This window comes from Enoplosus armatus, chromosome 8 (genome assembly GCF_043641665.1).
Source record: "Enoplosus armatus isolate fEnoArm2 chromosome 8, fEnoArm2.hap1, whole genome shotgun sequence".
Classification (NCBI taxonomy): Eukaryota; Metazoa; Chordata; class Actinopteri; order Centrarchiformes; family Enoplosidae; genus Enoplosus; species Enoplosus armatus.
The window spans coordinates 9,119,096-9,141,487 of NC_092187.1; the positions used below are offsets into that span (position 1 = coordinate 9,119,096).

General features: G+C 40.2%; 1 protein-coding gene across 1 annotated transcript; it reads left to right on the top strand.

Moving 5' to 3' along the window:
• Window positions 1-3,378: 3,378 nt before the first annotated feature.
• On the top strand, window positions 3,379-20,982 carry LOC139289530 (probable G-protein coupled receptor 153). The gene is made up of 5 exons (XM_070911146.1): window positions 3,379-3,752; window positions 7,658-8,087; window positions 14,154-14,343; window positions 17,762-17,946; window positions 20,137-20,982. Exons 1-5 carry the CDS (start codon window positions 3,379-3,381, stop codon window positions 20,980-20,982), a joined length of 2,025 nt encoding a protein of 674 aa, XP_070767247.1.
• Window positions 20,983-22,392: the final 1,410 nt, after the last annotated feature.

The following is a 22,392-nucleotide window of genomic DNA, read 5'->3' on the forward strand; positions in this document are numbered from 1 at the left end:
GACATGTGAAGGAGTTTAATGGAAAAAGTGTTGAAAGGGTTGGTTACCTTCAGCATTCATGTCAGCAATACTTCTCTGATCCGTGGCTCTGCGCCTGTAGAATAACACAACAATTTATTTCACAAATTCAGTAAACGGCTACCTGGACAGAAGATATACAGTGCGTGCATTAGAAGAAAAGGGTCAGGGTGACACAGTAAAGCATTTTCACTCTGTGGGGAAGATGGAGAGGAGGGGTGGCGTAATCGATAGATAAAAGTCAGGTGCTGCTGTACTGGCTACAGACGTCTGTGATTCAGAGGTTGAGAGATATGTGAGAAGGTGAAATTATGTTTATATCAAATAACACCAAATGCTGTGAGGGAGCTAGTGATCCACTCTGGGTCTAAGATCTGAAAAGGCATTGGAGAGTCACACAAATATTTCTCGACTGCATGACTGTTTTGTCTGTTCACTTGTAATTGAAAATGGTTTTCGCTGCGACCAAACTTGACTCCTCATTATGAAACCCTACTGTTTCTTCACTGGCAGGCAAAACAACACGACCCGCTGATACTCTATGGTTCTACTGCATCTGCATTTGTCTTTGATGCTTCTAAAAACAACACAGATTCACCAAATTTCCTCATGGCACCAGTTTAGGTGGACTTTGGAGGAATTTGGTTCAAGCCGTGGTGGATTGTTTGGCGCTTTTTCTGTGTTTAGTGTTTGACTCAACTGAGGCTTCAGTCCACAGTCAACAGACAGACTGCGGCTCAGTCCATCCCAACCACCTGGGGATTCCTGGATCAAAGCTATGAATCATTCTTTTTATATCCCAGCCTTGTTTAATGTGTTTTTTTATGGTTTTTGAGGGTGTGATAACACTTTTAACACTGTGTTTTCTTTGATCGTAGCGAAATAGTTGTTCTGTTATTATCTTCTTTTAAATCTATTTTTTTGTGCTTGGTATGCTTAGATTCACACTGCAATATCAATATGAATTTAGGAGTCAGTCCAGACTGTGGTTTTCCCTTGGTTCATCAGAATCAGAATCAGAAATACTTTATTGATCCCTGGGGGGAAATTATACAGCACCGGTGCTCCCATTCAAGAGTAGAAAGTAGCATAAATTTAGAAATGAGAGTATGTACAAAAATAAGATGAAAAAGTGAAAAAGAAAAGTAAAAAATATATACAATAACAATGCATATGTATGTATGTGTACATATATGTATGTATGTATTGTACTTGTGACATTTAAAGAATAAATAATGAGATAGTAGTTTATGACCGGTGAAATGAGTCTTTCACTGAATGTGCTCTTGGGCCTGACCAGTACATTATGGAGAGGATGTGAGACATTGTCCAAGATGACCCGCAGCTTGGACAGCATCCTCCTCTCTGCCACCACCATCAGAGAGTCCAGCTCCACCCCAACAACGTCACTGGCCTTGCGGATCAGTTTATTGAGTCTGTTGGAGTCCGCCACCCTCAGCCTGCTGCCCCAGCATGCAACAGCATAGAGGATAGCACTGGCCACCACAGACTCATAAAGCATCCAATGTTCATGTTCATGTTGTTAACTCGGCCTTCCAAGATTGAGACACTGCTCGCTGTCAGATGTAATTCTGGCATCATTTCCAATCGTAGGTGTGTTGATGTAGTACCGTTATTTCACTCCTCCAATAGAAGTGAGACATTACATTTTAAGTGTTGCTTGGAAACTAATTGGTGTTGCTCTCCCCCGGCCAAATAGTGAAGTCGGATGATTTGGTGTGAATATGAACCAGCAGAATATTTTGTGATATGTTTACAGGACCATCTCCTGATTCAAATGGTTACACGGGTCCTGAGGAGTGTATTCTGCTTCATAACCTCCTGTATTAGCTGGACTGAATCTGATTGCCTGACAGATGTTTAGAGTACCATTGGAGGGAAGAGTGAAAAAGGAGGATTAGATGAGTGGAAGTAAGAGCAGTGTGATGATGACGTGGTTCTTGTCATTTCCAGTGTCCCCTCTTAGGGGTCTTGCCTACAGCACATCAGTGTTTGGACAAGCCAAAAGACAGGAAATAGATGTGACAACACGCTCCAGCTGTGCCAAGCGTTTTTCACTCTACAGTCGGGGAACCAAAGTCATCCTCTTCTCCTGATTCTCTGGCTGGAGCTGTGTTATGCTGGAAATGGCCTTAACAAACTTACCGAGAAACTGTAGCAGGCTATTTATGAGCGTGTTCTTTCGATGACTCCTTGTAACAAGATTGCCCAAGATTTTGTTTTGTTAGTCGCCCTTTTAAAAGGGGTATAAGGATGGGACAAAATGACAGGAACACCTTCCAATATAGTGAAGCCATGCACATCAACACTACAAACTGTTGGACTAAAAAGTGAAGAATTAAACTAAAAGTAAAGAATCGCTGTAGAGTTGAATAACACCTCTCCGACAGCTGTTCATTACGGATTAAAGTGTTCATTATATATATCATCACGATTAGTCATTCAGTCTATAAATTGTCAAAAAAAAGTGAAAAATGCCCAAAAATCTTCACATTTGAGAAGCTGAATCCCACTTAAACAATCAATTGATTGTTCAAATGACTTTTTAATTAAGTAGTGGATTTGAATTGACTCATTGTTTCAGCACTAACTGTAAGCTTTACAAAATGGTATTTATTTCAGGAAGATCATATAGGATTGCATTTTATTGTCTCTCTTGTCCATCTCCTGTATTTTTTGTCAGTAAAATATATATATATATTTTTTAGTGGCATCACATTTAAAGTTTTCCCATCATGCCCCCATTTAGTAGTTTTTTTCTTCCTGCACAATTGTGACCATTAAAGCCGTTCACCTCTGTGGTGAAGCAGTTGCATATGACTGCAGCTTTATGCTATTTTTAAAATAAGCCCTGCTGACTGATTACTTTGTCTTAACCACGTGAAATAGACGACTCTCAGTTTTAACAGTAATAGTTGCTGTGATTAACATAACCTTATTAGTTCAGTGGGATGAGGGATTATGCATGATGAAGGATTACTTTGAATTGTACTGACTCATATAACTTTCTTTACATCCTCATTGCTTCTGTCTCTGATCACTGTGCCTCCCTCTGTTCTCTCTCCCCCTCTCCAGCCCCAGGCTTGTAAGGGAACTGGGCCGACTCTTCCATCCTCTCCCTCTAGCATCCCACTGTGTCGCACCCCTACCATGTCCTTTCCCTGCCGCGCCCATCTCATGGAGAGTGCACGCCCACCCAGATAGGATGCCTGCTTTGCCCAACGCCCTGCATCCCCTCCTGCCCACCACCACCACCACCACCACCTCCTCCTTCTCCTTCCGTGTACCTGTTCTTGCCAACAGTTCCTTGCAGTCCCACAGGCTCCGCCCTGCTCCAACATGGTGGATGAGGTAACCACCATGAAGGATGACGTCATCAACGCCAACACGCTGGCTTGGCTGGTCTGCTCGGGTGTGTCTATCCTGGCCAACACTTGGAGCATCCTCAGCGTCAGTGCCAAGCAGAAAAAGTGGAAACCGCTGGAGTTCCTCATCTGCACGCTGGCGGGCACGCACATCCTCAACATGGCCATCCCCATCACCATGTACTGTGTCATAACGCTGCGGCGTCAGCACTCCAACTATGAGTGGAACGAGGGTCTGTGCAAGGTTTTTGTCTCCACCTTCTACACTCTCACACTGGTCACCTGCTTCTCCGTCACCTCGCTCTCTTATCACCGCATGTGGATGGTACGCTGGCCTGTAAACTACAGGTAAGACACATGAGTCTGTTGTTAAAAAAAGTTCTGTTTTTGCCTGTTCAGATTACACTTTTAATTTAGGTGACGCCATTTTCAAAGGGTAATTTCACCCAAATTACAAACGTTTGCCTTGTAGTATCTAGCCTGGAGTTATGATGTCCTTTCCACTAAAGATTGAGAGAGACTTTTCCTATAATCACGTTTTTTTTAGACTTCTTTTGTTTGTGGTACCCATAGCATCAAAAAAGACATTTTAAAAATGCTACAGCAACTTTTCTTTCCAGAAACAATGTCCTGGTTACTCTGGATAATCCAAAGACCTCACTGCAAACATTTTTTATAGGAACTACTTTCTTGTGAAGAAATAGTTGGCATGAAAACTGTTGAAAGTGTGTTCTGTGGATTATCTCCATGGCTACCAACCACTAGAGGAAAGTGGGAAAATATGATTTATTTGTAATTTAAGGGGAACCAACCCTTTTAAGATATGTCGGCACATTCCATCGCACACATTTCTACATGCAGTATATTCTGTACGTATGTAAGTAAAGCAACATCAATCTGGGTTTTACTAAACTAGATACTGTAAGATGTACAGATGTACTGAAAATGAAACAACGTTTTGTAGATTCTGATCAGGTTACAGAACTTTGCCTTTTTTACATTCAACCATCCATTTTTCTAAAATTCTTAGCAGTAGAATTTGTAAAAAAATCTCCTGCAAGGCTTTCCATAAACGCAACATCTGCCAAAGCCACCTCGAAAGACAACATTCTGGCATTTAAGCTGCAAATTTTGGGCCCCTCGCTGCATTTCTGAGCAGATCCCTCAGATGGGACGGGGACGCTGTTTAGATTAGTGTCACTTGTCAGCCTGTTTACCTCAGTTTTTGAGGCCGATGCTCTGCATCAGGTGAAATCTCTCTCCTGCCAACACATCTGCTGGTTGCAGTTATTTGGGGTAACACCATGTAAAGCCCTCTAGACCGAGCATCTGTCAGCTCTTGCTTCATTTGGCTCCTCACAACAAGTGATATTACTAAGTAACACTGAATAATAACGATCAGGTTCACCTCACATTAGCAGTTGAGCACCCTGCTGCAGTAACACCATTTTGGTCTCGTTAGACTCCCAAGACATCTGCTGTTCACACGTAATCAGATGTTCTGAGCAACATCGCTGCTTCCTTTGAAACACGCTATTTCTGTTTGTGTTCAGGGATGCACAAGCGCTGCTTTAACATTACCTGTTCTGATGATGATTATTAAGAAGCAGCCATTATTTTTTCCTCATACGAGCCAGTGCTTTTGTCTACTGTTTGATTTGAAAATGACACTTTTACAAACACATTTAATGACAAAATAATTCTGTTATGTTTGCATTTATCTTACATCATTATCATGAAGGAGCATAAATCTATTTGGATTGCTTTGATTTTTCTACATTTTTATACTCAAACTATGGTTTTGCTTTATGATGTCTTTGATTTAAGCATGGTAATTTTATCTGTAATGATACATGATATTGATAGATATACAGTAACAAACCTAAAAGCATATTGATCACGTACACATCCCAATCAATATGCTAGTTTGTAATTTGCAGTTTAAGGTCACCCTGAAGCACACCTCAGAGGTCTTTGGTAAATGTTAATGGTAAATGGACTGCATTTGTATAACGCTTTTATCCAAAGCGCTTTACAATTTGCCTGTCATTCATACACACTTGCACTCCGATGGCAGCAGGCTACCAGGCAAGGTGCTGGCCTGACCATCGGGAGCAATTTGGTGTTCAGTGTCTTGCCCAAGGGCACTTTGAACCGCCAGCCGTGTGATCAGTGGACGACTCGCTCTACCTCCTGAGCCACATTGCTATTCATGGCTATTTTCTGGTCATCAGGCACAGAACAATCATTTGCAGATGAATGCATTTCTAGAGCAAATACTGTGGAAAATACAGGCGGAGCACGTATGAAATCCGAATTCATTTTTGCACAATACAAACAAGCTACCATGTGGGTTATTGAAATGGTGCAGAAACCGATGCTGTGGCACATGTGGTGAAGATCAGTATTCAGTTGCCTCGCTCTCCTTCCCCTGCTGAAAAACAAAGAGTGATTGTACTTCCTGTGGCATCAGGCCTGCAGATGCTCAGCCTACAGTCAGCTTGGCCAATTTTGCAGATTAGGAGACATTCAAATAAGATATGCAAACTTCCTTTTAAATCTATGCTCAATGTTGCTATCTATATTGCTTGTGCAGCTGTCATTATTGGCTGATGCCCACACAGAGATATTAAGCTTTACACAAATGCTTTTATCACCCTGGTCTGTTGTCTCACTCATCTGACTATATTCTCTCTCATCATTGGCTTTCCACTCAGCACCTCCTCTTCTTGTTTTCAAGTCACTTTTAACAACGATATGGTGGAGTGATAGCTCAGGCGATGCACCGTGTAATTGCTGTTCATCTTTCATTTAAATCGCTCCATGTTTGCCCCGCTGAGGTAGCATGGCTGCCTTGTCTCTGATATTAACACACACCAAAGGCCTGAATCATGAATTCCAACCTTGTACTTCGGCGGCTGTTCTCATCACCCTGCGCTCACTATCTTTTAGGAGCTTTTCCCCCTCGCAATGCTCTCTCTCTCTCTCTGATAATAGATTCAAGCAGCTTGGTGACGCAACCTCCCCATCATATGTACCCCAGGCACATTCAGGAAAGGCTAGCATAATTACTCACAGTGACAACAAGACCTACTTGTCTTTGCACAAAGCCATAGTGCAAAGATAGAGGCTACTGCTGCCCCCTCTGTGCCACTCATATTGTGTCAGCCCACGGAAGCTAAAGGATTACTTGTTACAAATATTTTTAACTATATTTTTCACTCATTTTGTATGTGAGGGGATAAGTTCTATATCTAGCCAGTGCTCCTCCAGAGGATTTTAATGAGAGGAAGAAGAGGATAGGCGACATGTGCTCTGGCTCTCTTTAGGGAGACAGATTAGGTTTCCTGCCAAAACTGCTCCTGGACAACTGACACTTAACAGAGAATTTACTGTATTCCTTCCCAACACAAATGAAGCGGGAGAAGTACATTATGTAAACTGTAGCATTCTGTCTACACACCCCTTGTTATCATATCCACTTTTAAAAGAGGCCAATTTATAGATGCTGGCTTGAAATGACAATAACATTAAAAAAGTTTCAAACGTAATAGACTGGATGTAGATTCTACAAGCTAAAAAAGGATTTGTCTCTGTGTGTCATTTGTGGCTGATGCCTTGAACAGCTCAGCACTACTTTAGGTTTGGCAGGATAGTACAGTCTTTCATCAAGTTTTGGATATGAGAACACACCAGTAACTGCCTGCCATATTTTTAGATATACGTATGCTGTTGCAAACCTTGAAAAGTGCCACACCGCCAGAGGACACAAACACATTCAGCAAATTGCTCGACTGTAACAATTACTTGGAGGTGAGAGGAAATAGAAATCCCGTCGCGCTGAAATAGACCTAGATGACAAATAGACCGAGGGACGTGAAAAGCAATCTTTTGCCATCAGCAAAGCATCAATTTCCCTCCATTCAACTTCAGTTTATCTAAGCGATGACTGTGTGGTATCGTGCTTTCTTCAGTCTTATGTCCCATAGATCTGCCATTTTGTGGAATTTACCGCATTTCGCCATAGCATAGGTGTGCTGTAGCTTTACAAAGGTTCTTTCCGTCAGACGTATTTCTTCACCATCAGTCTCCTCCATATAAAATATAACTGTACTGTCAGACGTCTCATTAGTGCCTGTTTGAATTATTTCGTGCTACACATTGAGTTCACACATAGGTGTGTGGTGTGAGTTGGTGACACTCAAGGTGCTGTCGACTTACTTTATGCTAAAAATCTGTGGTTCTGTTTCCAGGTTGAGTAACACCAAGAAGCAGGCGGTGCACACAGTGATGGGCATCTGGATGGTCTCCTTCATTCTGTCCACGCTGCCTGCAGTTGGCTGGCACGACACCATTGACCGTTTCTACACCTCTGACTGCCGATTCATTGTGACGGAGATTGGTCTGGGCTTCGGTGTGTGCTTTCTGCTGCTGATTGGTGGTAGTGTGGCCATGGGTGTGATTTGCATCGGCATCGCTCTCTTCCAGACCTTCTCCATACAGGCGGGCCACAACGCCGACAAGAACAAGTTCAACGTCCCCACCATAGTGGTGGAGGACGCCCAGGGGAAGCGCAGATCATCCATCGATGGATCGGAGCCTCTCAAGACGTCACTGCAGATCACCTACCTGATCAGTGGGATTGTCTTCATCTATGACTTCCTGACTGGCTTCCCCATACTGGTGAGTTCACTGCATAAACATGATTGCAGTTAATGACGGAGCTGGTCGAAGAACCAACAAGTTAAAAGGTCTGGCTGACTTGCAAACGAAGGCATTTTGTGTATTACAATGGGCTCAGTCATATCGGCTAACTTCAGATGCAGGTGTCAAACTTCTGGATCGGGTGGTAGACTGATGAGTGAGTGACTATGCTTTCAGGCATTTGTCAGTGTTTTGTAAAATTTCTAGAGTTCATGTAGCCCAAGATCGTGCCTCTCATGTCTTATAGTGACATCGTGACATTTGGTTTACAGAGCTAAGCATCTGTTTGTGTAAAACACTAATCCCTAGAGATCTTTCAAAAACCCAGAAGGTTATTCAACAACACTGTCCACTGGTTTGGAGGTATTTCCAGGACTCTCAAAGAGCCTTTTGGATCAAAAATATATTTTGTCTACTGCACAATAAAAAATGTGTTCACTTGTTCCAAAGTTGAAACTATATTTCCTAATCCAAAGACTGCTGCAAGAAACAAATCTCCTTGCTTGTTTCGTTTTATGCAGAAAAATATAAATGAATCAGAATCAGAATCAGAATCAGAAACTGTTTATTGCCAAGTAACATACATTACAAGGAATTTGCTGTGGTCTGAAGGTGCTATTGTTTTGATAACAAATAAGTAGAATATAAAAGCTAAAATAAGAATAAGAATAAAAATAAAAATAAGATAAGATAAATAACAACAGTGCAGTGACCAGTCAGTGAGAGTTTGTCAGGTTGACTGCAGAGGGGAAGAAACTGTTTTTGTGGCGGGAGGTTTTGGTCCTGATGGACCGCAGCCTCCTGCCAGAGGGGAGGGGGTCGAACATTCACAACACAAATACATTACTATATAAACAAATATAAAATACTGGAAAGAACATTATTATAATTGTTCCAGATAAAAAAAAACTTAAATGTACAGTATTTTCATATTAGTTTGGTTGAAATTTGGGGGAAAAAAAAGGGTGGGGGGTGGAGTTTATCCATTGTAGCTTGTGTAAGCATACCGTACTGTTTTATTATTTACAGGAACTTAAATGTTTCTGCTCATCTGGGGCTGTAAGTAGGTCAGGCTCAGTGTGTATGGCTGGTGTGTGTATGTGTCTTTATATATAGTCTGTAGTGTTTGTCTATTGGAGAAGGGGTAAGTGTATTATTAACAATAATAAAGCAACAATAATAATAAAAAGAAGAATATGTTGGCCAGCATAATTTGAAAAATGTCCAACGGTCTCATTTATCTGGCCTGTGACATAATGTGTATAGGTCACAGAACCGGCCCGGCTGTCCCAGGTACAGGTTACAGTTCAGCACTGGAATCATCTTCCCTCTGTTGTCTTTTAGGGAACTCCAGGCTTTAAGAACGGTGTCTAACGTCCCTCTACTTACCTAGAGAAACTGATCCCTTCAAGTGCATTATCAGTGAGTGAAGGAGCGAGCTCTGTTTCAGTGTGTCGCCATTTGGTTTGCAAATTCCACCCTCAGGTTCTCATTAATGTTTTAACAAGTCAATTCATTGGTTTTCTTTGCAGACTTGAGAGCCTGTAGAAAGCTCAAGGCTTATTGCGTGGGATGCAGCCAAAACCACCCATCCTGTCATCTTGAAAGCAAGTCACCATAGTAGTAGCTTTTTTCCATAAGGAGACGTACTTTGACAGTCTTTGTTTGTGTTAAATCATCATTTCCTCTGCTCATGTTTAAACCATGTGGATCACAGTCTCGACTCTTTAATTGCAAGTGTCTATTTTAGTAGTAGATGTTTTGCTAAATGTGATTTGACTTGTATATGGTATCACTCTATTATTTCTAAGTGGGAGAACATTATGTGTATCAAAGTGCCTCAGCGTCAGTTTATATATAATACATTGCCTCAGTTCTGTTATCATTTGTACAAGCCATCTGTTAGTAGCCATTTTTACATTAGACAACCCTTTTTTAATTAAGTGTTGTACGCCAGAGGCAAGCCAAACAGAAACTAATGCACGAAGCATCGCTATCTGCACAAGCCTTTAATGCTGAAATGCAAGATAACTAGTACTTTTCCACATAATCACAGAAGAAATATGCTTTAGTGTTCTGAATTGCACGGCTGGCGTTGTTTGCTTCAATTCCAGCAATGACAGAAACACCTCACATCCTGATATTGTGAGAACCAATCACAAGGAATGTGGCCATTTTAGTGATAATGATATTGCTGTACTGATATATACTGCACCACAACATTATACTGCTTCAAAGCTACACAGAAGAATAAATCATTTATTCTAAATATCCATAACTGTAATATCCAATATCATGCCATATGTTCCTGATTTTCTCTCCAAGAAAAAATGTAAATGAGGACGCAATAACACATGCAGGTCGTGACCTTTTAAAGTGATCTTAAATTAGGCCTTAAAGTCATGCTTTCTGTTTTCTGCTATTTGTCAATATCTTCCCACCAAGAGCTGAGCTCTACCAAGTATCCCTCTCTTTTAAGCTGACAGATGAATTGCTGTTTGCATGTTTTTGCTTCGACCAGACACTTCAGTGTTTCTATATGTTACCAATGTTGTCATCCTCAAAAAAGACATATTTTACTCATTGCAAAATACTGGTTTGCCTAAAATAAGCTCTTGCTCTACAACAAGAAACATGTAGCATCCTCGCTGAGATGGTGGCACGTCCGAGTTTGCACCATAAAAGGAATGTGAATAAAGGTATAGAGGCTGAATGAACTCCCCATTATTAAACCCTCGCTGGTAAGAGCAATTACTCAGCACTGATGAGCTCACAGGTCTTTAGGCAACACAGCTGCTCTTTGTTGTTCAAAAAGAATCAGAACTCTGGGAAATGCTTTTTATGAATAAGATGAAATATGAATAGTAGAAATGCCACCATTTCTTTGTATAGCATCTCTGCTGTTATTGAGTGCTGCTTAATCAGAGTGTGTGTCATGTTTTTACTTGTAAGGTTTAACAACATCAAGCCTCTATACTGAGATTTTTGAGTTCAGGATCAGAGGTGAAGCTGCATGCTTGTGGCTTCATAAGCTGGAGGTTGATTTGAAAAGACAGCGGTGTATTACTTTTACAACAACATCCTATTGTGTTTCTGTATGCGTGTGCATAACAATACAACAGAGAGAGTAGTATAGTACTGATGAAAGATCAGATTTCCAGTGCAGTGACAGAAACAACAAAAGGCCTGTTAGGCATCTTTATGACCTCATGTAATGAGCTATTTAAATGCATGGAGAGCTGCAACACACATACAAATTTGGTGTTACACAGAAAAATACTGAGGAACAGATATATGAACAGAACAGAATAAAAACCATTATTGATGCTAAAAAAACAAAACAAAAATAGAATTATTCACATGAGCATATACTGAAGAACAGGCCAGTGATTTAATATACTTCTTATACTTCTCCCAACATTCATATTTGAAAGTGAAAGCTGTTGATGAGTTGTCATCTTTAAAAACAGTGGCCACCATATATTTGTTTATCTGAGAAATTGCATTCATTATTATCATTATATGACTATTAGTGGTGTACAGTAGTGGTGATGTCACTTTGCTAATCAGATCCTGTTATTCATTTAGCGTCTGTAAGAGTTTATATTGAGTTTAAAACACACTGTGGTACACTGATAAGAACGCCACCACTCATAAGCTTTCTAAAGAAAATACATTAACTGTAACAGCATCACAACCTAGTTTTTCCAGAATCATAATGCCTTAATGCGGTACGACATTTTCGGATGCCAGAATTAGCGTTTTAACGCTTATGTTGTTGTGTGTAAAAAAATCAGCAGGCGATCTGAAAATCTGTGTTTACTCACAATGTCTTTTGTTGTCTTCACTGTCCTTCGTTTGCCTGGCAGTTTTTAGATTGGGTCAGCTCAGTAGACAAACAAGATCAATATCAGTCTGAGACTTCATAACTTCATGATGCTGCTGCAGCTGCTGTCTGGTGCTTGAGTTAAAGGTAGGACCGACCAGAGGAGGTGACGCCCCGAGATAATGAGTTTGAGTTAATCAATCTCATCAGTGTCTTGGCCCGATGCATTAGCAGTGAGGATTGACAGTGAACCTGTCCACTTTGATGATCAGATAATGCACTCTGTCGCTTCACTGTGGTAACCCATATTAGCTCTAATGCTTGTTGTAAAAATGAGTGCCCAAAACAAGGTCACCTTTCCTTACGCTCAGGAGCAGTTCAGTGGCTGAATGCAGATGTTGAAATGATGGAATAACATAATTAGATGCAACTTCTTTCATTCAAAATCCAATGAGTGTCCTGAATGCATCGGAATTTATGGTAAATGTTGTAAAACACAAAAACCAATAAATGCATTATTTCTCATGTGTTCACACAGTGGCAACCTGTACATAAAGCTTCCAGCTCCGTTCTTGTTGTATTTCACCACTATTCCCTGAACTCTATGAATGGGACATGGATTTGCTTTTAGATACTCAATGTAAAACATAAAATTCCTCATATTTGGTTCATGCTGTATATTTTGATTGGGGGTCTGTCTATATGCTGTATAGGATTCATCGGACGGTAACTAACATCTGTGTTGGAGCTCAGTCATGATATGAATATACTTGCATTAAATTTGATCATACTTTGAACGTGGCTTACTTTGAAGTACAAGGCAGTACAAGTAAGGGCTTAGTCAATTGACGGAAAATATTTGTAAGCTGTTTTGTAAGTCTTTTCCTGTATGCTAGCTTCTGTAATGTGAGGATGTGCTGTTTTTCATGTGATGTTGTTTTTTTACTATTTTCTGACATTTTTTTAGACTAAATGATTAACTGAACAAAATGATAAACGGATACATTGATAAAGAAAACAATCCATTAGTCACAGCACTAGTACGAGCGATGACAGTGGCCGTTGTATTTGTCCTGTGTATACTGTATGTTGCAACAGTGTAGGCTGCTTGTAGAACAGATACATTGGTAAAGAAAACAAATTGGTTAATGCCAGAGCTCTTGCCTTTACATAGTCACATTTACTAATATATGCTTAGTATTTTGTACTCTCAGTGGACTCACAGCCACCTTGTGCTGGGTGCCTGCCTCTATAGCTTGAATATTAGAAAACAGAGCGTGCAGTGTTAGGGATGACACAATGTCATGATGTGATGTTAGAATTTAGGCCAACAACAACAACAACAACAACACGTAAAGTTCAGAATAGGTTCTCTAATACAGGTTCTGTCATCTGGATGAGGCTCGATCTAAACTAAAATAATTTCTACGGCAGCTCATTTGTCTGTGGAAGTCTAATTCTGTTAGTTCCTAACCCTAACCCTATTTGAATTGAGTGACTTGGAAAAGTTATTTGACGCCCTGAATACGTAAATAAGTGTGAGCTGTTACATTTGCCTGTTGCTGTTGAGACCAGGAACATGGTAGTACCCCATTTAATGGCCTAAGTGATGAACTCACTCACTCACTTTGCTTATTTAACCTAATCAATGATACTGTCTGGTGATCTTGTAGAATACATGTAATTCCCACTCAAGTCACCACTGTCTGATAGTACATTATTATTTGGATGTCTGAATAGGGTTTTGTTTTATTGATCATTCATTTTAACAATTGATAATTAAGCTTATTATGAGCTCTAATTCATTCATTTGGGTTTCCAGTGCAGCAGTCTCTGGGGAGTCATCATTAGAGTCATTACTTAGATAACATGATCCTTTAAAATAGAATAAGACTATCCACTTCAATTCAGTCTTTTGACATGTTGACAAGATTTATTTTTTGCTAACATTTAAACAAAACAGTCTGGAAAGCAGTGCTGCAGTAAACATATGAGTCCTGTCTTAGAGCATTAGTCAGTGTGCTCCAGATTAAACAAGTAGAAGCTTTGTAATACTGTCTACTGACCTGTCCACCCGATACATCTCATTATCAGTGTCAGAATATCGCTGAATGGATTTTTAATGAGACTTTAATTTAACATAGTAAGCAGTCCTGGACCTCGCCACACAGCATACCAGCTGATGATGTTTCTTATAACCCTTTGCTGACCCCGAACAGGTGGTGAGCTTTGCTAGTCTGAAGTTTGACCGATCCTACAACTGGATGGTGTTGTGTGTGCTGTGGTGCTCCATCGCCCAGTCCATCCTGCTGCCCATGTTCCTCTGGGCTTGTGACCGCTATCGGGCTGACATCCGCATGGTGTGGGAGAAGTGTGTTGCCATCATGTCCAACGACGACGTAGATGAGGGTAAGCCACTGTTAGGCGTCTTCCTCCTGTCCTGCCTCCTTTTCCCCCTCCTCTTCACCTGATGATGTGAATATGGATGATCCCTATGTCCTAAGACAGCTCAGTCAGTGTGGACAAGTAAAAGCTATAAAGAGTAGAGTTTGTGCTGTTAAATGCTATCTATGGGCATTCACAAACTGAATTGGCAATAGTGGTTCTAAAGATAATATGGTATATTTTTGCAGTGTTTCAAATTAATAGACACTTTGAAGTGAAGTTGCAGATAATTTGCTTGAAAATCCAAGAGCCAGTTAAAGGTTCGGCATGACTCTGAGTTCACAGAGAGCCGTTGTTGTTGAGAAGTGTTCTGCACTGTCTTTGGCCATAGGAATTACACTGACAAATGTCATTTATCAACCTGAATAGTTTTGTCTCTTAGCCTAGGGAGTAGTTGTACTTGGGAAATTGAGGGCAGCAATACTGCAGCAAGGAAACAGAGGTTAGTATTGAGCTAAAAAATCTCTAGTTTATAGCCTGATGTTTGATAGAGAGCTCCACCTCTGGCCCTTGAGGTCCAGTATGGTGGCACCTCTGTGATTCACAGTCCTCAGAAGTTAATTTGCATCGCATTTGTGCATTAGCAACTGAGACATAATGTAATTCACAATACCAATGTCTGTCTGACTGAGAATCCAGTGGTCATGACAACAAATGTGAAAAAGTAACCTCCAGACCTCCATATAAGCCAGTTAACATCAAAGACTTGTGACAAGAACATAATGCATGTTAGCTTTCATTTCTGTACAGCACATTACGCAGATATACGGCTATATTTGGACAGAGTTGATCTTTAGACAGCTGAGAAGTTGTTTGAGGGAGTTTGAATGTTTTGACACTATTTTCTTGTCACCAGCCGCCTTTCCAGTCTACAGAGGGTCAGCGTTTCATTCCCAAATGATAGATTTATTTGGTGAAGTATCACTTGTGCTAGTGACAGGCTTGTCTTGTGACAGTTGGCTCAGTAACTGCTCATCTGTTGCCAAGAATCACATGTTTATCATAAGTCTATCTCCATATGAAATGTCAACGTTGCTCTGGCAACAGAGATTAGAAATCCATGAAATTGAAGGAAGATTATATATTCCTGGTTTCTACCTCATGGTGCAGGTTTAGATTGCTCCTTGACTCTGGAGCAGCTTCACATCCTCACCCTCTGTGACTGCTGTGCTTGGTGTTCTAAATATTAAATTATGCAATTTTCAGATCAATAAAGCTACAAGCTAAACAAGACACTAGAAATAGTGAAGCTACATAATTATTGTTAGGAAAACATTTACCCGTCTGTGTTAGTCTCATTCATCTTAGCTTTGATCTGAACTGGCTTTAAGGTATGATGCAGGATGACTCCAATATATTATATACCTAGACATTTCATTGCAAAATAGTGAATTGGTCATTTTAAAAAATGTATATTTTTTCAAGTGATTTATTGAATGTATTTATCCCTTTTTTGGACAATCTGGACACCTTTCTACCCTGGGCTATCTTTAGGCCAGGACTCAAAATTATATATAAGCAATCAAAAAAAAGTAACAAAATGTATTTATTACATTTACATTTATTTAGGGGGACATTTCTAACATTTGGTGAAATTATTCCAGAGTGGTTAAGACCTTTTTAGCAATAGCAATCATGTTTTTTGCTGTCTGTACATGTTTCTCAAAGAATTATACATATTATTTAGTTTCTTTTTAATGGTCATTATTACTTACATTATATTCTGTTGTAGTTTGAGGTGTCAAATCAGTGGTCAAATGTTATCATGTGACCTATTATGCGACCTTTGTTGTCAGGAGATGAAACTGAAGTGACAAGTGTCTGTGTAACATAACTTTCTATTCCAAAATATATTTTTCTGTGTTTTTGTATGTGGTGTGTACTTTTTAAAATGCTTTACTTTACCATGATATGAGATTGATGTCATTACAAAAAAAAAATATATATATATATCGCTGGACAAAGGACATATTTACCTTGCAGCACTTTTTTCTTTTTCACTCCAATGCATTTAAACTGGGCAATCCTCCTCTAGAATGTCCTGGCATGAGAGGATGATAAAATAAATGGTTCCCCATTTATTTGTTAGGATCCAGAGTGAAACTGGAAAGATTTCAGTAAAGCTGAAAAGCACTTTCATGTCATTATGATGGTCATATTTCCCTCAAGTCACAAAGGGATACACACAAGTTTTTTTCTCTGCAAACACCAACTGAAATAGATATGAAATTATTTATTTATATCTTTTTTTCCTTTTGTTTGTTTGTTTTAATTTATATTTATTTATGTGATGTGGACTCGCACCTACAGGTCAGATTATAGTGATTTACAGAGCAAATACTGTATAGTGAAATGCAAAAGTCTTAATGAAAAAAGTAAATATCTGATGGTCCAAGATTTGCGTCTCTCATCACAGATATATAAATGTATTGTATCCAAGGGGGCTGAAAATGAAACATTTCACCAAGGAATCACAGACACTTCAACAAATTTGGTCCCAAAATTAGGTCACATGATAATCATAGAAAGGCTCGTGGACTGGGTCCGTGACCAGATCTCCACGATTCATGCAAACTGATGACAGTATGAACCATCTGTCTTTCTTTTTCCTATTGGCACTGTTTAAACTCAACCAGACCTGAATCCCTTCTCTCCTGTTTCTAACCCACCAAACCTTTTGATCCTCTCCCTCTCGACACCCTCCCCGATAACTGCTCATTGTCCAGCAGGAGCCATAGAACAACACAGGGCAGTCCATATTCTGTGTGATAATTAACACTGCCAGTTCTCTGCTTTTTTCCAGAGGGCTTGCCATGTATAACTCATCACAGTTGTATGTATAAGGATTGTTTCCTGTTTTTCCAAAGCTACTGACTTGCATGCCAAGCTGCCTGTGCAAATAGCCTCTTTCATCTTCCATCTTTTTGGCCAACATTTTCCTCAAGATCAGCATTTTACACCCATCTCCAATTGATCTTTAATGAACATGAATGCAGTAATTGGGAAAATAAACTTGGTAGATGGGTATCAGTACGCCAAGAACACTTGACATTGTATGATTTTGTTGTTCACAATGTAAACCCTGTACTTTCAAAGATTCTTTATGCAACGATTTGACATGGTTTCTGTCTAAATTCGGAACCAACATGGGGCTTTTTTATCCCCCCACTATACATTTAAATTGAATTATTGGTGATTTTTGTCGCAAAACATTTTTTTAAAACTAAACCCCATATTCCTGAGCAGACCCGTAGGAAAAGTCAACAAATCAGAGAACAATTGAACTTGTCTCTCTTATCTATTCTTCTGTCTGTCTGTCTGTCTTGTGTATTGAGTTCGTTGCTCTCTAATCCTGACGCTCGTGCTTTTCTGCACTTTGCAGAAAACAGCCAAGATGGAGGAATTCATGCCGACTTAATATATGACAGACCATATGACTATAGCTCGGCGCCTGAAATCGTGACGGTAGACCGTAATGCCAAGTATGAGTTCTCAACCTTAGAAAGGGGGGTTCCGCAAGGGTATCCATTGAGGGAACAACAGGAAGATAAAATGCAGTATTTGCAGGTATATTTTATTGATTTTCTTCATTTCTTTTACTTGATCAATTGAACTATTTTTAAATGACACTTCATTGCTTATGTGCATGGTGAAATGGCCTTGTGGGCCTTTACAGTATCTTGCTTGAATTTTCAGACATTTTGTTATGCTATCTTTCGCAGATATGCTACAGATTTTTTTCTTTTTTACGTGAATCAGAAATATACTCTGGCTGACTAATGTTTGGTAAATATGACCATCGGCAGTACCATCAACATATTAGATGTGCTTTATATATCGACTAGTTTGTCCTAGCCATGGACCCACATGCAAACATTTTTAGTTTGTGAGCGGGTAAGAGTTTAATAACTGACTTACCTTCTACATTTCAGGAATCCCTCAAGGTTTCAGGAAAGCACTATAAACATCTGCTCATGTTCTACCCAAAAGCATTGTGTCCATTGTATACAGCATCCATCCCAGTCAGATGCAGAGCTGTGAAATGCTCCTTTTCAGCCTGCATTAACACCAAAACTTGTTCTAACATGCAGCCTTCTAGGGCAATTCATCAAAAGCTTATTTTCTGCTTTGGTTCCAACACTGACTTAACTCTGTAAACTACAAATTCTGGCCCAGAACTCAGATATGGGATCAATATTGATGAAAATTATTGATTTAAAGCAGTGATGATGATGAAAATCTTGCTGGACTTGGCCTGGAAGACTGTGGTGAGGAGATGTAACTCCAGAACCAGCTGATGCAACCCACACAATATTAACTTTTACAAAGCATCTTAACACTGTGTCATCTTTGTCAGAAACAACTTAACAAGGGCTTCAGTTTTCTCAGTACAGCCTGTAGCCCAAGCAGTTCACATTTACTTGAATAATTTGCTCATTGAATATTTTAAAAAAGTTTTTTTTTTTTTAAATTGGTACAGTATAAAACCCCAGGTGTCCAACATTATAATGGACACTTCAAAGACCAGTGCTCCTAGAGGATTGGATTGCTATTCAATTTGACTTTTTAAGAAGCCTTGAAACAGAGATGTATACAGTAGCTGTCACTTCATTAGACCAAACCATTACTTCATCCATTGTTTTTGTGTCCGATACACCTCTTCACATGACTGTAGATTCATTTGATTGTGAAGTAATCTTTAGCTGTGTTATTCGTTGCTGTATATGTGTGGTGGTGAAACAAAGAAGGTGCATTTTTTTATTTCAGTTACAGGAAGACTGGCTAAACTATTTTTGTTGCTGCTATAAGGGTTAAGGCCCAATTAGACCATGAATCAACCCTTCAAATCATCACCAGTAGCACCTCCATTTGAGAATTGCTATGGCACTTCTCAAGTGGTCTGATTGCAGAATAAAGCCTCTTTGGCTTTATTAGCTTGTTGTGTGTCTCTCTCTCTCTGTCTCTCTGTCCATCTAGCCAATTCTGTCCTGCATCTTAATTCATCGTAATGCTTGTGCTGCCCTCTGCTGTTCAACCCTCCCACCTACCACACTCAGTGCTACTGTATCGTCTGCTGTCTCATTCCTCTGCATTTACTAAAACCCACCACAGGGGGGCAGGCTGATATCAATCTTGTGGCTCTTGACGTCACCTTGACAAACCCTCTCTCTCTTGCATAGTTGTCAGAACAGAATGGCATGTGAGTATAACATGTAGGGAACCATCAACTTTCACTGTTTTCATCTCCAAATAGTGGAGGTGAATAATAGTTCAGTTATAAACCTGTTGATGTATGTTAGAATGTTGAAGTGCAAACAGTCTGAGGGATTATTTAAGTTAAGTTAAAATTGAACATAACATCTTGGACAAACAACTTATGTGCAACATGTAGGATTTTACACAAACACGGTTTTCTATTGATAGCATCGTAAAAATAAAACAAACAAAAAAATATATATATGTCATCAACCCAAATGTTTGCACAAAGCAGTTCATTGGGCCTTCTCCAAATCAGTGTTATTACTAATATTGCAGTGCACTATCACAGTGGCATTGACAGCCACATAACCTTGAATAATCCTACATGTAATATCCTTTTATAGTTGATAATGTAGGTGTATTTAAATCTATAATACTGTTATAAAACATGTTGCTTATTTACTGTGTCACTGATTCTGTGTTGCTGTAGATTTTATAGGTGAATTCATGTTAGAGTTATTGATCGACTGAAGGGTTTGGTCTGTGTGTTGCGTCCAGGTGCCCCCTACAAGAAGATACTCCCACGACGAAACCGACATGTGGACCAGCGACCGGATCCCCTCATACCTTCACCGATGGGGATCCACCGAGGACATGATAGTGAGTGCCCACTACAGCTCCACCTTGCCGCGCCACGAGAGGCGCAGGAGCAGCCTGGTCTCCTACCACGAGGAGAGCCACCATCACCATCACCCGCACCGCAAGCGGCGACGCTCTGAGGACAGTATGCACTCCCTCAAGCACCTGCCACGCGTGGTGTGTGGCGGGGAACACTACGAGGACGAGCTGCGGTGTTTCAGCCGCGACGAGGTGATTAACTTTATAGATGAGACGCCGCTGCCGAGCCCCAGGAAGAGCCCGCGGCGCACATCCACCATCTCACTTATCCCCAATGTGTATGAACAGCACATAGTCATCCTCCCGCACTTCCCGCTCACAGACTTCGAGCGTGAGCCTCAAGCGCTCAGGCGGCTCTCAGAGCACAAGAGGAGCAGTAGTCGGGGCAACTCGCCCGAGGGTTCCCCCAAACCAGACAGACCTGCTGAAAAGAAGAGCCCCGGGGCATGCGGCTCTGGTAAAGGCTGCCGGGAGCGCCCGCGAGACGGGAGACAGCAGTGTGAAGCGGGCTCACCTGGGCGCAGCCAGCAGACTCCAGGGCACTCTGCCTGCAGGCCCAGGACAGGCGGTGGAGCCCGGGCTGGTGCTGGAGCTGACTGGGGGCACCAGAAGCACCTGAGCAAGGCCGAGAGTAAAGGAAGCACTAACAGTTTTGTAAGCACACCCTCGGCATCATCCTCGGGATACATCACCTTTCACTCTGATTCTGTCGGCTCCACCACCTGAAAGCTTTCCCCTGTTAATATCAACATTATTACTCAAGTTATGATCATAATGAAAACCACTGGAATATTGGTGGTTATGGGAAAGTGACATACTGGATTATTTGAACTTTTTACTTGCCACTCTTCTGTTTTACTATATATACCACCAATAAATATCTCTTATTCAAAACGGCCTTGGGAGCTTTGAACATAATATGTGAATGGGCCTAATGTTGATTTTTGTATGCAGGCTGGTGAAAAGATTGGGTGGTCCTGTTATTCAGCTTTCACATCACAAAATATCCACTGAGGACACTTTTTTTTTCCAGCACTGACACTAATAAACTGTTTTTAAATGACGTGAACATTCCCACACCTTGTTTTTGCTGTTTGATGTTGTTTCTTATGAAATGCTCCAAGAATTGGAGGAGGTAGTTGTTAGGGTGGTGTTTGTTTCTTTCAGTTTTTTCCCCCTTTTCTTTTTTTGCATTTAAGAACTTGAGCTCACAATTGTATTTCATTTGGCCTGTAATGGCTGTGTGTTTTGTTGTATGGACACATTTGCTTTCATACCAAACCATCCTGAATATTGCCCATATACCTTAAGATTGACTTAAGTATATGACGCATTATGCATATTCATTTTATTCTGATCATGATGTACAACTTTTCTATTAACGTAATTATTCAAAACACATGAAAAGCTTTTTTTCCATGCACCCTATGTCGAAGTAAACTGAGAGTGGTAATCCCAAACTCTTTTGTTACTGTCTGAGATATTGAGATATAATGTGAAGACCCCTAAATTCTTAATGAAAATGTGGAGTCAGTTTTTAAAGAAGATTGACATGTCATGTATATATGAAGGGTATTGGATTTATGGTTTTGGTGTTCTATTTTTGTTTAATGAGACTTTTACTTAGAACATTTCCTCCCAATTCTTATTATTCCAATGTTTGTGTTAACTTTGGAGATCACAGTTACTCAGCAGTTACTCACCACATTTTATATTTACATACAGAACATCAGACGAATGGAAATGTGTTAGAAAGCACCAGAAATGATTTTCTAAAAGTAGCTAATTATGAGTGAACCTCTAAAAGATGTCAAATGGTCCAAACGTTGAATAATCACAGCCTTTAGACTGAATAGATGTAGCATAACCTAACTGCTGGTGTCATACCTAAACCCACAAATACGTTAGCACAAATCAGGAATATTGTGGAAATAGAATGGAAATTGAGTATAATTGTCAATTAACGACTAATCTGCTTCAACTAAAAGCCGTATTTGATATGTTCTATCGTAACATGCACTAAGACTGCTAATGGGAGGTTTTTTGAGCGTGAAGTGACTTTTTTTAACACCTGATTTATTTAAGCCCCATGAAGTAGTGTGAATTAAGTGTAAGCATCCCCAGACCCTCAGTGTG